General features: G+C 45.6%; 1 protein-coding gene across 7 annotated transcripts in view; it reads left to right on the forward strand.

Annotated features, from left to right (window-relative positions):
* rerea (arginine-glutamic acid dipeptide (RE) repeats a) overlaps positions 1 to 13,057 on the forward strand; it is a 124,004-nt gene extending 110,947 nt beyond the window's left edge. For 4 of the 7 annotated variants that reach the window (XM_017417710.3, XM_037977103.1, XM_017417709.3 and 1 more), the window contains 11 exons: positions 5,016 to 5,178; positions 5,278 to 5,370; positions 5,835 to 6,034; positions 6,256 to 6,417; positions 6,511 to 6,624; positions 6,713 to 8,088; positions 8,598 to 8,820; positions 8,911 to 9,631; positions 10,474 to 10,647; positions 10,755 to 10,932; positions 11,016 to 13,057. In XM_017417710.3, the coding sequence (XP_017273199.1) occupies positions 5,016 to 5,178; positions 5,278 to 5,370; positions 5,835 to 6,034; positions 6,256 to 6,417; positions 6,511 to 6,624; positions 6,713 to 8,088; positions 8,598 to 8,820; positions 8,911 to 9,631; positions 10,474 to 10,647; positions 10,755 to 10,932; positions 11,016 to 11,049 (3,438 nt within the window). In that variant the 3' untranslated portion in view covers positions 11,050 to 13,057. The remainder of the gene's footprint in view (positions 1 to 5,015; positions 5,179 to 5,277; positions 5,371 to 5,834; positions 6,035 to 6,255; positions 6,418 to 6,510; positions 6,625 to 6,712; positions 8,089 to 8,597; positions 8,821 to 8,910; positions 9,632 to 10,473; positions 10,648 to 10,754; positions 10,933 to 11,015) is intronic. The other 3 variants (XM_017417712.3, XM_017417715.3, XM_017417711.3) reach the window with 2 other exon arrangements.
* Positions 13,058 to 16,240: the final 3,183 nt, after the last annotated feature.

Consider the following 16,240-nt stretch of genomic DNA (forward strand, 5'->3'; position numbering starts at 1 on the left):
ATAAAAAAGAAAAAGTATTGAGTATCTTAATCAGACGGTCACTCGTTGAGCTGATAATCATCCAATTCTGGTCACCAGCCAACATTCAGCTGAAGCTACAAATATTAAACTTAAAGGTAAAACATCAGAAGAACAGCTGAAGACTGCCTGAGAAATATTCTGTAACAACTTCAGAAAATAAAGACATTAAAGACATTAGTCAGCTTCATAAAACTGAGTCTAAATCAACTAAAATGGTTTATGTTATAAATTATAAATACTTAAGTATGGTTAGAATGCTTTACTATATTCATATTGGTGATAAATTCACCAAAAATGACCCTGTGGGCGTCACGAAGTTCATTTCTAAACTCCTTAACCCCAAAAATGTTCAGCAAGTTCCCTCCTTTCCCTCCTGCAGTAACAGTCAGCAGCAGCACGAGGAGGCTGGAAAAGTCAGCCAGCCCTCCGTGCGATGCTGTACAACCTGGCATGGGCCACAGGCGAAGAGGAATTACAAGTCCAGGGGTCAAACGCATATATAATTAAAGCACGGTTTGATTTAGTTTGGAAATACTTCCCCCTTAACCTTGCAGAAATGAATCAGGAAGCAATCGGCCCTCCTCCGTCTGCAGGCTGTGGAGGAAACGGGAGGAGCTCAGGTTCATGCTGCTCTAATGGATGTTTACACAACTCGCCATCAGCCGCCAGATCCCAGAGCGGCGTCTCCCCCTCCCCTCTCCCCCCGTGCTCTCTGTTCTCCACCCGCTTGAAATATTTATCAGAAATTCATATGTGTTGAATTTGCTTCGGCGGTGCTCGTTGGTTGTTTTCGGTCTTGATTGTCCATTGTTACCCACCGCTGGCTCTTTCCTCCCTCTCGGCTCCCCTCCGCACTCGGCCCTCCCCCTCGCCGGCTCGCGCNGCTCCCCTCCTTCCCCTTGCTCTTGCCAGTAACGGCCTTAACCGTTTGGCTTCATGTCAAAGCAGGGGCCTTTTGTGGCTCTGTCACAAATCTGCCAGGAAAAACAGAAACCATCTGTTCAGGCCTGAGCCCGAGAGCGGATGAGGGTGTAAATACACGAGTTTAGGCCTCGCCCTCAGCCCTGCCAGCGCACATTGGACCACCGAGCCCACAGAAGGACCGTGCACTTCAACTCTCTGTCAACCAACTCTCCCACCAGCAATTAGTCTGGATTAGTGTAGTGGTTAATCTTACTCAGTCAGAACCTTATAGGAATAATTTACCCACTGTTATGGTTATGTTATGTATGTTAGTTAACTTTAACACTTTTGGCCTTTTATAAGGGCAAGTTGTTGATATATTTACTGAGGTTATGAGTTCAGTTTTGGGTCCCAATCAAGGCGTTTTAAATTGATCGGGATCCACTAAAAACACGTCGGTTCTCCTGCTGTTTTCCATCAGCAGCGTTCAGTGTAGCACGTGGCTAATTAGCATATCAATACAGACGCTTATTATTAAACAGCTCTGCAGCTGTACTGATTATGTCATTGATCAGTTGCGCGCAGCATATATGGATTTTTTGCATATTTAAATGAAAAGGGTTGCAAATCACCAAACTCACTGAGTCACAGGGAAACAGTACAGAAGGGGAAGCAGGTTGTTTCTGTGAGTTGTTCTACTTTTAATGTGATTAAGGAACAAAATGTTGCTTTTAAGGTCAGTAGGGAACAATTATCATAAACGGGTTTAAAATATATAATTATTTTTCGCTCTTACATAAATGACAATTTTAGTTCTGCATTGTACTTCTTTATATTGTTTTCATTGTAATATTTTCAATTTTTTTTAAAACTGTTCATGAATTCACCCTCCATTTTGCAGAAGAGTAAAGATCTTTCAGTAAAGTTATATTTGTTTTCTGTAAATGTTTATTTTGTTAGTTTTTATTTAAAAACCCAAGGAAAGTATGCTCACTTTCTGGAAGTGCCAAATAAGTGATAATAACTCGCTTTATTATTATGTTATTATGTTCAGAATTAGAAACAAAAGAGCCAGAACCATGGTTTATTTATTTATTTATTTTTAAACTGCATTGCAGAACTTCTGAAATGGCCACCAAATTCTCCACCGTGTTGAACATCAATAAAGTGTTGCATATGGTTTTGAACTTAAATTTTATTTTTCTCCACACGCAGTCGCTCATTTTAAGCCGGAATAACTGGAAAGGAAGCCCGGAGTGCAGCGATAGGACAGTAAGCTCTTTGCTTGTCGGATAATCCAGCAGCCAGAAAGCTCCTGCAGATGAAGCTTCTAAAATGCCTCATAACACTGAGCTTATGTTGTCACTATCTCATGTTCTCCAGAGTCCGTGCAGCTCCGCGGTGATTCAGTGGACTCTGAGAAATTTATTAAGCAACAGCCAGGACCTGTTCAGATTTCTATTTTAAGTTTTTCCCTTTTTGTTTACTGGATTCAGCTGAATTGACTTTAAATGCAAATTCACTCAATTGTTTGCTTTAGTGTCTCTCTTTATGGGAGAAAAAAAAATGGCAAGTTTACTTTTAAGCCCCAGTGGATCCACACAAACCGGGCAGCCCGAACGTACCGCCATGGAGGAGAAACAGAAGGCAATGAAAGTTAAAGTGTTGCTGTGGCCATATGGCAGCGCGACAAAGTGCCTTTGATAGACAAAAGTACACAGTCAGTGTTGGAGACGGGACTGATGGGGCTTCAGAGGACCTAAATTTGACATGCAGGCAAGCTGAGAGGTAATCTGTCTGCCTCTCTCTGACGCTCATTTCCAGCGCAGAGCCTCGCTCAGCCACAGTAACGCCGTGTTCGTCTTCGGCTGCTTTTATCTCAGACATTATATAACTTCATGTTCAAAGTGTTGCCTGTAATGTTCACTTAGTCAACATGACTGCATTCAAAATTAGTGTTTATGAACAGCAGAAAGAGTTGCTCATTTTTCTCAATCAGAATAAATTTATAATCTGCATGTTTGTTTGTTTTTTGTTTTATTGTTTTGTTTTTTTACATTTGCATCCAGCTGCAGCAGCTCGCCGGTGCACCTGTTAATTTTCATTCAAAATTGAATGTTTTCATAAGGCCCGCCCTTATATAATGGTACTTGACACAGTGTAAGTGATGAAGAGGCAGGGTGACCTTTCCTTGTGTCTGCCAAGCTGTTGCTGAGGCCGAGTCGTTGTCGGCTCACAGCGAGGAGGCAGGGAGGCACTGCTGAGAACAGTCATTAAGCACAGAGCAAAGCCAGCGCTCGGCACCACTCGACACTTTTGATCTGCACATTTCAATTAGATTTCACATCGGGGCGCCTGCCTTCCCTCAGTTAGCACCTGCGGCCCGCCTTTCCAACTTGGCCGAGCAGGTTGAGGAGGGAGGTTCGCAGGAGACGACCAGCACGTACTCCGACCGACTGAAATAGACTCACGACGATGCACGATTATCTTTATCTGCTCTGGTTTTTTTGCAGTAAATGATAAGAGAACACGACCGCTGTTAGTTAAAAGTTGATCATTTTTTTAAATCTTAAAAAATGTGCTCTGAAAATAACAATGTCAAGCTGTAGGATTTGCAGTGGCTTTGTCAGCGCAGCACCTTAATTCACCCTGAAATGTGAGACCGTTCCTCCGAGCTCGGACCCCGTCAGTAAATGTTCCCAGCACTGCTTCGCCTGATAAGATGGAGTCTCGCAGTGGCTGGTAGATATGAATTTTCCCTAAGAACCACATGAAGGCAGAGCTTATTAAAGTGGCCCACTGAGTTGAACATTTTCTGCCAATCAAAGCAGAAAAACTGAACTTGTTCCTTAATGATAAATACTCAACTTGTTGAAGTAATGACGGAAAAACCTTTTTTTTTTAAAAAAAATGTAATCAAAAGCTACCCACTTCAAGCAGGCTTGTGTTTAATGAAAATAAATCAAGTCTGTGAAACTTCTTTGTTTTTATTTATACCAGCCTATTACACGTTTGAACTGTCAGCTTTGTCGCAATCAAGCATTTTACGGCAATCTCTAAACGTTCTTTACATCAGTCCCCTTACTGCGCCGGTGTTTGTTTGGTTTCATTTTTATAGGCACTGCTGCACTGTTGCTGAAAAGCTGTTAATGTATTTTAGAGAGCAATGGACTGACTAATTTATGTCAAGTTTCGCAGCTGAAGCGGGGAAGGAAAACAGTCGATAGCCATTAAACCCTGGGAGCTTTGAACAGCAGTTTAACAGAGCTCAGACTGTTGATGGCTGCCCTCTGGGCTTTAAAGATTACAGGTGACTTACTGCTCAGTAAACAATCACACAACATGACTTTATGAATTTGTTATGAAGCCGGTGGAAGACTAACAAGTGAGAGTTTACAGGAAAAAAAAAGAAATAAATGAAAAGCTTCAACAGGAAGCTGCATCACTGTTTGACTCCTGTCAGCAATTTTTAAAGCTTTGTGTGTGATGAGCGTAGCCGGAAAGCAGCAGTTAATATGCACAGGCTGCCTCAGCAAAGTGCTTTCTGATCCATGATTGCATGTGTTAATGTTTCAGTTGGGTATTGATTTCCTGGCGGCCTTTTGTGCACTGGATTTATCCGCCTGGCTCGCTGGCAAGTGCACCCCTCCGAATGTTTGATTAAAGTTCAATTGACTCTTCCAGCGAAGGGGCGAGGAGCCATTTCACTCCCTATTTGTAGCGCCAAAGCTCTGCCTGACATGTCCTTTTGTTCCCATTCAACCTCCTGCCACCCAGGCAGCCACCAATGCACTGATCCTAATATCCCTGCATTCACTCAGCCTGCTTGTCTAATCCGAGGACAGACAGGGATGCAGCGCAAACATGTCCAGCCATCTACAAATCCCGGCATGGACTGACCCGCTCCACGGCCTTTTTGCTCCCAAATCCACTTTAAAGCACAAAATCAAAAAAGCTTTTTTTCCCCCCTCCTAAAACCTCCAACAAGTTGATTGTAATTCTTTTTCTAATCATTACTTTTTCCCCAGTCAAAAATGACATCCTTTCATAAGTCCAGCAGTTTTATCAACATCTTTTTGTTTCTCTTTCAGGGAGAGCTAATTACCTTCTACTACTATTGGAAGAAGACGCCTGAGGCAGCCAGCTGCCGAGCCCATCGCAGACACCGCCGCCAACCCGTTTTCCGCCGCATCAAGACACGAACTGCTTCAACTCCTGTCAACACCCCCTCACGGCCCCCCTCAAGCGAGTTCTGTACGTATAGCGGCTGAGATCAAGAGGGAGAGACGCTGCCTGCGTCTTCTGGTGCCAAAGCGATGTACGTGACGTGTTTGTTCTTTGTGGTCCTTCCAGTGGACCTCAGCTCAGCCAGCGAAGATGACTTCGACAGTGAAGACAGCGAGCAGGAGCTGAAGGGCTACGCCTGCCGCCACTGCTTCACTACCAGTAAGAAAGCCGCACGAAACGCTTTCCGCACACTCATATGGACTCACGTAGCTATTCCTGGTGTGCCGTGAGGTCTGTGTGTGATCCCGCCCAACACTGAACTGTGTGACAGATGGGCATCAGAGGATGTCAGGACTAATTTGATCAAATCAGACATGAGCCCACTGCTCGTTCGCTCTCTCCACCTCATTATCCTTCCACCCCCTTTTCCAAACAGCTGGCTCCCAGCTGATCATACTGAGGTCGCCATCACAAGAGTGGCAAATAACTTTGCCTTTACAGACCTCGTTATTAAATCACTCACTATTCTGGCACAGAATAAAGCACAAAGTTGACATCATTCTTTATTTTTCCTCCGTATATCTTGTGTGTTTTGATTTGTCAGCTCATTTTAGCGTGTTGTTTATACTTTTTCACCACCTGTGAGAGTGTCTTATTTCACAACTGTAAATGGCTTTCCTCAGCCTCCAAGGACTGGCACCACGGGGGCCGGGAGAACATCTTACTGTGCACCGACTGCCGCATCCACTTCAAGAAGTACGGCGAGCTGCCCCCCATCGAGAAGCCTGTCGACCCGCCACCATTTATGTTCAAACCTGTCAAAGAGGAAGAGGATGGACTCAGCGGGAAGCATAGCATGAGGACCCGACGGAACCGAGGCTCGGTGCGCCAACACTCCCGCTCCATCTATCTATTTTCACCTTTACAAACAGATCCTCAGTTATCCCTCGAGCAATGAAACTGCAAAACCTATCATCACAAAACAAATACTGCAGGGACAGCTATTTATTATATTTTTTCTATTTGGTTTTGTAAAGAAATACTACAGTTTGGAAACCTTTGCAGAAGCCTAATGGTTTTATTTCTACTCGTCTCTGATTATAGATGTCAACGCTACGTAGTGGTCGTAAGAAACAGACAGTCAGTCCTGATGGCCGAGCCTCACCGACCAACGAGGACTTGCGTTCCAGCGGCCGGACGTCACCCAGCGCAGCAAGTACTGACAGCACGGACAGCAAGACAGACTCCATGAAGAAGCCAAGCAAGGTAAGCAAAATGTAGACTCATGAAACACTTTTTGCTCTCTGCACATATCTGTGAGAGGTCCACTCTCATGGCTCTGCTGCTGTTACATTACAGAAGATTAAAGAGGACGCTCCATCACCGATGAAGAGTGCCAAACGGCAGAGAGAGAAGGGCGCTTCAGACACGGAGGAGCCTGAGAGGGCCAGCGCCAAAAAGTCCAAGACACAGGTGGGTTTGTGGTCTTTGTTCTGTGAATACGTGTGTTTATTTGGAAATTCTAAACCGGGTGTGATGAGCCTCGTCCTGCTTTCCACAGGAGCTGAGCCGACCAGACTCACCTTCAGAAGGAGAGGGAGAGGGTGAAGGCGAGGGCGAGAGCTCCGACGGGCGAAGCATCAACGAGGAGCTCAGTAGCGATCCAAAAGACATTGACCAGGACAACCGGAGCTCCTCCCCGAGCATCCCCAGCCCCCGTGACAACGAGAGCGACTCTGACTCATCTGCCCAGCAGCAACAGCTCCTGCAGAGCCAGCACCCTCCAGTCATCCAGTGTCAACCAGGCCCATCAGCTGCTTCCTCAGCATCTGCTCCACCTACAACCTCAACCTCCTCACTGCCTCCACAGGTCTCCCCTGCAGCTGCCTCCACCTCTCTACCTCCTCAGCCTCTGGCCCAGGCTGGTCCATTGTCTCTTATCCAGTCTGGCGCATTACTTCACCCTCAGAGGTTACCCTCTCCTCACTCCCCCATGACTCAGGCTCCGCCTCCTGGCCCCTCAGTCCCGCCTCAGTCTTTACCCAGTCCGCATCATGGGCCCATTCCCCCCATGCCCCACCCACTACAGCCCGGACCCTCACACATGCCCCACCCTCACGCCATGACCCCTCAGGGATTCCCTGTGGGTCCCTCTCAGGTCCCGCCTCCACCCATCTCTGTGCAGTCACAGCAGAGGGCCCACACACCTCCTTCTCAGTCTCAATCATCTTCTCAGAGCGGAGGCCAGCCTCCCAGAGAGCAACCCTTGCCCCCCGCACCCATGTCCATGCCTCACATCAAGCCTCCTCCAACTACACCCATCCCTCAGATACCCACCCCACAGTCTCACAAACACCCACCTCACGTCTCGGCACCTCCATTCCCTCAGATGCCTTCAAATCTGCCTCCACCCCCTGCCCTAAAGCCCCTCAGTTCCTTATCCAACCATCATCCTCCATCAGCTCACCCACCTCCCCTCCAGCTCATGCCTCAGGGGCAGCAGCTCCAGCCGCCACCAGCCCAGCCTCCAGTTCTCACACAGTCCCAGAGCCTCCCGCCTTCAGCCAGCCACCAGCCTCCTGCAGCTCCTCCTCTTCCACCCTCCACAGCCTCACACCCCAGCGGGCCGCCACAGCCGCCTTTCTCCTCACACCCTTTCAGCACCGTTCTACCTCCAAACGGCCCCCCCCCATCCTCATCAAACTCTATGCCCAGCTTACAACCTCCGTCTTCTTCTGCGCCGTCCTCTTCCATCTCAATGCCTCTACCTGCCTCAGTCACCTGTGCTGCCCCAGGCCCGGTAGTGCCACCCGTTCACATCAAAGAGGAGCCCGTGGACGAGACAGAAGAGCCAGAAAGTCCGCCTCCCCCACAGAGGAGCCCCTCCCCGGAGCCTACTGTGGTCGATACACCCAGCCACGCCAGCCAGTCAGCACGGTACGTCTGGAAACACTGACAAAACACGACAGCAGGAGAAAAACGGTGCTTACTTTTCAAACAAAAAAACCAAACTAAGAGCTGCCTTCATGAGTCCAGGCTCCGATGTCAGCAGCAAAACAGGCTTTCAAGGCCACAATTAGCCTTTAGGAGGCTGATGGCTTAAAATGATGAGGGATGGAGAGTGGAGAGATTAATTACAGTGAGATGTGAGTGAGCGGAGGCTCTGAATATGCCTGTCTGTAGTTGGCCTGTGCTTAAGTGACTGTCAGGCTGCAGATGAATTGTAATGAGAGTTTTAATTCATAGTCGGCGTAGCAGCAAAAGTGGCTGCCGAGGGAGGTTTTATCCTTTTTGAATAATAGACTAGTGTAAGCTAATTCAAAATGTTTTTGATCTAAATGTGGCATTACACTGCCTTTCAGTGCACAAAATCAAGCTGAAGCTTGTTTGTCTTAATTTATGAACTGGAACATTGTTCAGTTATTTTTCTAATGTGTTTACAACAGGTTCTACAAGCACCTGGACCGGGGTTACAACTCCTGTGCTCGGACAGATTTCTACTTCACTCCGCTGGCTTCGTCCAAACTGGCCAAAAAGCGAGAGGAAGCTCTGGAGAAAGCCAAGAGGGAAGCAGAACAGAAGGCGAGAGAGGAGAAGGAAAGAGAGAGGGAGCGGGAAAAAGAACGGGAGAGGGAGCGAGAGCGCGAGAAGGAGGTTGAACGCGCGGCGGTGAGTGTTTTTATCTGCTTGTACCTTTATCAGGCACTTGTGAAATTGTTTTGTCACACTACATGTCTGACGCTGTGTTTGTCCCCACAGAAAGCCTCCAGTTCCTCTCATGAAAGCAGAATGGGGGAACCTCAGATGGCTGGCCCGGCTCATATGCGCCCACCCTTCGACGGCCCCCCCACAACGATTGCAGCTGTGCCTCCGTACATTGGGCCCGACACCCCCGCCCTCCGCACCCTCAGCGAGTACGCCAGACCCCACGTCATGTCGCCCACCAATCGAAACCACCCCTTCTTTGTGTCCCTGAACCCCGCTGACCAGCTGCTGGCCTACCACATGCCCAGCCTGTACAACGCCGACCCGGCCATGCGGGAGCGCGAGCTGCGAGAGCGGGAGATGCGCGAGAGGGAGATCCGTGAGAGGGAGCTGAGGGAAAGGATGAAGCCCGGCTTCGAAGTCAAACCCCCAGAAATGGACTCACTCCACCCCTCCACGAACCCCATGGAGCACTTCGCCCGGCACGGGGCCCTCGCGTTACCTCCCATGGCCGGCCCCCACCCGTTCGCCTCTTTTCACCCGGGTCTGAACCCGTTGGAGCGCGAGCGGCTCGCCCTTCAGGGGCCTCAGCTGCGGCCTGACATGAGCTACCCGGAGAGGCTGGCTGCAGAGAGACTCCACGCCGAGAGGATGGCCACCGTGGCCAACGACCCCATCGCACGTCTACAGATGTTCAACGTCACGCCGCACCACCACCAGCACTCACACATTCACTCCCATCTCCACCTCCACCAGCAAGACCCTCTTCACCAAGGTAAACGAAAGCCCTGTTTATATCCTCTCAAGTTCCTTTGACACACGTTAAATTATTTAAATTTCAATTATTTGAATTGTATAATTAATAGAACATATTACTGCATAGTAAATATAGCTAATTGTTAAAAGTTTTATGTAAAGTTTGGGGGTTTAACCCCAAAGTTTGGATATTTTTCATAATCTAGTTTTGTTTGTTGTAAAATATTGTGTACTTGAATATTTTGACATGATGCAGTAATTCAGCTTAGAGATTTGTAAGAAAATGTATTTTTAGTTGTAGAAATGAACTAGTTCTGCATGTTTTTCTGACTAGAAAATGTAATGAAAGAATCTCAGTGAATTGTAAGATTTCAGGATCATGTTTTTGTAATTATAAAACTTTTCTTTATCAAAGAGCAGCTTTGAAAGATTAGATTTCAACAAACAGTAGATGAGCTTAATTATATGCTTAAATCATCCTGTTTTTATGACTCAGGTTGTGTATTTAAGACTTAAGTATAAGAAATGCCTGTAACAAACCTAAGATTAGCTAGTTATTTTATGACATGAGGGCATCAGCTAGTCTGCTGTGATTTATCTGTGAAGACTTTGAATCATATTACTTCTCTCATCACATTAAAAACATGAATTAAAGAGACTTTATGTTAATATGTCTCCCAGTTCGACCTGAAGTTTGACTTCATGTTTAAAAAGCTGAAATCGTCATGAAGCAGGGCTGTAATTCCTGCTCAGACCATGAGAGCAGTAATAATATTTGAAGTTGTCTGCTGCATGTTGCTGTCTGTGATAACATTGTTGTTTTTGAGTGCACCTTGATCCTAAGACTCTGACCCCCAGAAGGTGGTGGTGAATGTCTCGTTTGTCCTCCAGGTTCGGGGGCCCACCCGCTGGCAGTAGACCCCCTGGCAGCCGGACCTCACCTGGCCCGCTTCCCCTACCCGCCCGGCACCATCCCCAACCCTCTCCTGGGCCAGCCGCCGCACGAACACGAGATGCTGCGCCACCCGGTGTTCGGTAGGTTCCTCCACCCGGCTTCGGCCCCTCACGACCAGAAACGTTGCGCCCGATCTGTCAGTCCGAGCTCCGTGATGCCTCCTGATCACCTTACTTCCGTTTCACAGGCGCTCCATATCCACGGGAGCTGCCAGGAGGTCTTCCACCACAAATGTCGGCGGCCCACCAGCTGCAGGCCATGCACGCCCAGTCGGCGGAGCTCCAGCGGCTGGCGATGGAGCAGCAGTGGCTCCACGGACACCATCACATGCACGGAGCACCAGTGCCTGGTGACGACTTCTACAGGTCTGGTTTCCAACAGGCTTCAGTCCTAAAATACAATCCGTCCTCACTGTCTGAATGTTAAAATCCGCCTTCTCCTATTTTAGCAGACTGAAGAAAGAAAGCGACAAACAGCTGTAACCAGGCGGGGGTGCAGGACACAGGAAGTTGTCATAAAGACGTCTTGTTGAGGCTCCAACTCAACACATCCAGTCTTGAAGAACAGAAAAAAAAGGCCAAGTGGATCTTCTGAGAATTTCACATACGTTTCATTTTTGTTCCTGTTAAGGACCTTTTTTTTTAATTATTTTTACTATTATTTTTCAAGACATTGACTTTCTTTGGTATATAACCAGTAGTGACAACATCCTCAAGACTCCTGCATGACAAGCTTCCCTGACGTTTTTTTTTTTTTCTGTAGGTGCTAGAACAAGACACTGTGCTTAATAAGAGAAAAAAAAAGACCTGTCAGACCATTTATGGAAAAATAACAAGTGCTATCTTAAATTCAACATTTATTTTATTACATTGTTGGAGGTTTTTCATAATTTAAAAAGAAAAAAAAAGCTACAGCATGGCGTTTTTGAGTCTGTAAATAGTATATATAAACATATAATTATTATTATAATTATTATTATTCCTAAGTGTGGACTCCAAACCAAGTCGTTTCAGCCTCCAATATAATTATTTTGAAGCATTATCCCTTGTTTCAGAGGGGAGCGCCATGGCATTATATGAGCAGTTTCTGAGAGTTGCGCTTCAGTTGTGACATCACTGTGTTAGATTTAGTCTCACATACACGATTGTATGTAAACCATAACCTCTCCCCCCATGTCACCCCCCCACACACACATCCATTCATCACCTGTGGCACGCAGCAGGAACGTGTCGACATGTTCGGTTACTGATGTGAAACACTTGAAGGTGCACGCCGAGGCCACAGGTTCTTAAAGACGAGGAAAACTTTGCACTGAAGGAGCGTCGCTGAGCTCGACTCGACTGGTTTTATCCTTTTTAGTTGTATTTAAATCACCAGGAGCAGCGCCTCATCATCGCTCTGTTTTTTTTTGTTGTTTTTTTAACGTGATTTTAGGTATGGTTTTACCAATTTGGACACCTGAAGAACTGTGCGGTTGTTTCGATGTATTTTAAGCATTCGGTTCCTGAATTCGAAGCATGTTTTTTAATGTTTGAGGGGTTATAAGTTGCCGTTTTCCCTCATCCGGTCCAGTTTTAGCTGCAGGGCTCAGAAGCACCTGAGGCGTCCTTTAACAAGGCTGAAATAATGTTCACTGTGACTCAGAGCGGCTGAGGGGGGGGGGGCTGCTCACACATGTAGGGGTGATGATTTAGTGTGTGTTCCTCTGTGTGCACATGCCTTGGTTCCTTTCGGACACACACTGTGGTGTGTTTGTGTGTGTGCCACTGACTGTTACATGTTGTGTTGTCATACCATTACACGAGCCTACATGTTTAAAATGTTTTCCTTGTTTTTGTTGTTTTTTAATTTTAATTTTTTTGTTGCAGACATGCATTCAATCCATGCACCAAGACTGTTTCTCTGTCATGGACACGTAAAAAAAAAAGTGGCTTTTCTTATTTTTTAATTCAATTTTAACCAATTGAAGAAACTGTAACTGCATTTAAAAGTGACCACAGCTTCCCACAGAGCACTATATTTTCATGTAAATGCCTGCGAACATCAAACTCACCCCCCGACTTATTGAAAACGCTTTGAAGCGCCGACGACAGCCTGTCGCTCTGTCTCGCCATCGCTCACCGGTTCCTGTCTCTCTCTCTCTCTCCCCCTTCATCGTCATCCTTTTTGCATCACTTCCCGACGATTCCCTCGCCTTTTATCCCCTCTTTTTGTGTCTCCAAAGCCTTTGATGTTAAGTGTTGTCAATGGTTTAGCTTCTTGTTTCAAAGCGGCAATAGCAGAATGTAAATTCTGACTGCTAAGATTTATATATATACTGGTATCTTGAAGCTTATTGTACATATGAGTAGTCGCCATGGGATGACACAATGTAAACAAAAAGTAGAAATAATAAGAAAAATTGTGAGTCCTGTGTTCTCTCCATTTGAGTATTTTGTAATTTTTTTGAAAAATTTGTGGAATTAAAATAAATAAGTTACACCACAGAACGAGACCTAATCTTGGTTTTTAATTCAGTTTGATGCATCTGAGTCATTTATTCTTTATATTGTTGAAGAAACTGAATCTAATCAGCCACTATAATCCTGCTTTAAAGGTAAACGGTTTAAATTACTCACCATTCAGATGCTGAATTGCATGAAAAAAGCAAGGATTTTATATTGCCTAAAGTTTTAGCCTGAGATCATCTTATGTTGAGAAAAAAAAACATGTGTGACTTAAACAAACAAAGAGTTAACTCCTAATAGTTGATGGCAACATTTAAAGCCGAGATTTTGCACAATCTGCTCAAAGTACGTGTTGGAGATCAGCTTCTACAGTCTTAGCTCAATATCTGTAAAACTGACTGAACTATAGCCATCTTTTTTAAGGTCAGTTGTCTGTGGCAGCCATTTTGAATCAGATGCACATCCAGTGGGTCATGAGCTATTTGGCTAACAGACACATGAACACATCGTCCGCCTTCGCCTTTCTGCAGCAGGGAATAAAAAGGCTCCCAGTTCCTCCTGTTTTATATATTTGTGAGATGAGCCGCTCTGTTTGCTGTCCGTATTCTAGCATAATAGACTTTTTTTATTTTTTTATTACAGAATAAATGAGAGCTTCTTGTTTGCTGCTTTTCCCCTCAGCTTCACAAACAGCTTTGAAGGCCCGTCCTAGCAGCAGGTAGTGCCTCTCGCTCAGTTTCGGTTTAAAAACATCAAAGCCGGGCTAAGCCGCGCAGAACACCTACTCCGAGGGCTGAGATGCGTCGCTGTCATTTCCTCCTCCGTGTGGGGAGTGATGGATCAGCAATCTGTGATGGTGAGCCTCCACGACGGCTGTGATTTCTGAGAGGGAGCTATTATTCCGCTGCTGCTCTCTGAAATCTTCCTGGGGGAAAAATCGAGGTTTCCTCTCAGGTTGCGGATGCCGTGTGACGTGGCGGCCTCGTTTGGAGGTGCAGCTCGTTGTTTGCGGCTCTTTGCTTCACCTCCCTGTGAAACTACAAGAAGACATCAGAGCCGAGCAAAGCTAGCTGGTTGAATAATTCATCCCCTCCTCCTCCTTCACACCAGCGATGGAGCGACTGTGACTTGTGTCAGCTCAAATCCTTCTCATAATGCTGTGTGTACGCCTCAGGCAGCCACACAGGGATTCATGCTCTTAGAAAAAAAAAAGTGCTCTTTCTGTCTGAATAGCAATATGTCTTGTGCTGTTATTGTGTCTGTTTGCAGCAGGTCCCGGACACGGAGCCTCCTCGTCGTCTCGTCTCCTCTGTCCTCCTGTCTTTTTCTTCTTTCGCTCCGCTGGGCCCGCCGGCTGCAGAGCGTGATGCTCAGTGGCAGAGAGGAGCCTGAACGCCGCTGGTGCATTCAGTCGGAAGGTAGCCGAGCAGGCCCTTATTTATCTGCCGCCCCAGTTCTGAAAACAAAAAGTGGGGCATTATATAAAATGTAAAAAAAAAAAAGAGAGAGAGAGAGAGAGAATGCGATGATGTGCAAATCTCATTAATCCAAAAGTAAATATATTAAAAGTTTAGAGGATCTGACTCAGAAGTAAAGATGGGCAGAGTCTGTGGAAAACTCTAATAATACTGGGACAATTTCAGCAAATTGTTCCACAATAAAAACATTTGGGGATACTTAGAATATCCCATCATCTACGGTTCATAAGATCATCAAATAATTTCCAGAATCTGGAGGATCTCTGAGCTCAGAGGATGAAGTTGAAGGTCAATATTGGATGCATTAAAAACAGGTCTGGTTCTGTTCTGGACGTCACAGCATGGAGTCAGGAACACTTCCACAAATCATAGTTTGTAAACGCTGCTCACCGAGCCATCTACACATGCTGCTTAAAGCTCTATCGTGCAAAGAAGGAGCCGTATGTGAACAGCATCCAGAATCCGCCGTCTTCTATGGGCTGAAGTGAATTTAAAACGACAGAAACAAAGCGGAAAGCTGCTCTGTGGTCAGACAAATCCTAATTTGAAATTCTTTTTTGGAAACCACAAACGCCACACTCTTCTGTGGGAGAGCAGGGAGCATCCAGCCTGTTTATCAGCACACAGCTCAGCCTCACTGATGGTATGGGGGTGCATGGGCAGCGTACACACGTGGAACGGCAACATCAGATGTGCTGCTGCCATAAAACTCCAAATTAACTTTTTTTTCCCTAAATTGATACAATTTCTCAGCTTAAACATTAGATATTATTACGATGTTTCATTGTGCTTTGATTTACATTTTACACAACTCTTTCAGAATTAGGATTGTAAAAATCGAGCTGCCATCTGAGTCACAGCTCAAAAAAAACCCGAACACGATGCCGTGTTTCTCATGGTTTCTGCAGCAGAAATCTTTTTCATTCACATCTGGGCCAACATTCAATCACTTACAAAACAAGCAACCTATATTTATGTAAAAAGCTCCGCTCCATAAATTGAGCACAGCTGTTGAAATTGGACGCTTTTGATTACAGGTAATTAAACGCTTCGAAAATGCAAATGAGCCTAATGTGCATGCGTGGAGTTTATTCGAAACCCGTTTTAGCCCTGCGTTTAGGCGATCTGAATATTTATATCGGTGAAACGGACGTTTTGTCGAGGACAGGTCAACGATTTCCTGTAAAAGCGCTCCAGTAACGACCACAACTGGCAGCTGAACTTGCTGCATCCTGAGAGACAGAAACATCCATCAGGTCTCCGGATTACTGACCTCTGAACTCTGCTCTTCCTGCTCCAATCACCACTTCCTCTTCGTCCAGCACAGCTCGTGTGAGGGAGTTTCCTCCGTTTTAAAGCCTCATTTCTGCAAGAAAAACATCAAGAAGAGATGAGCATGGAAACAAATAGTCATTTTAAATTCTAGGAATCATTTAAAGGGGAAAAATAATCTTATTCACTCAACTTTTCTGTTCGAGTTTATGTTCTAATAAATGAATCAGTGACTTTATTTTATACATGTAGTTTCTGCCTTTACTGATATTCCTTTTTTTGCTCATAACATCATTTAGACTTAGCTGTTTTTAGTTCAAATCAGAAGTATTGTACATAACATATTTTATTCTACATATGAATTTGATTATTTTAAGATTACTGTAACTGATTAATCTTCCTTAATGGGTGAATTCCCTTCAGAACATCTTGTTCCCGACAAACTTTTTAGGATCGTCGATCTGCTAATTCATCCT

The sequence above is a fragment of the Kryptolebias marmoratus genome, linkage group LG8 (assembly GCF_001649575.2).
Source record: "Kryptolebias marmoratus isolate JLee-2015 linkage group LG8, ASM164957v2, whole genome shotgun sequence".
In the NCBI taxonomy this organism is placed as follows: domain Eukaryota; kingdom Metazoa; phylum Chordata; class Actinopteri; order Cyprinodontiformes; family Rivulidae; genus Kryptolebias; species Kryptolebias marmoratus.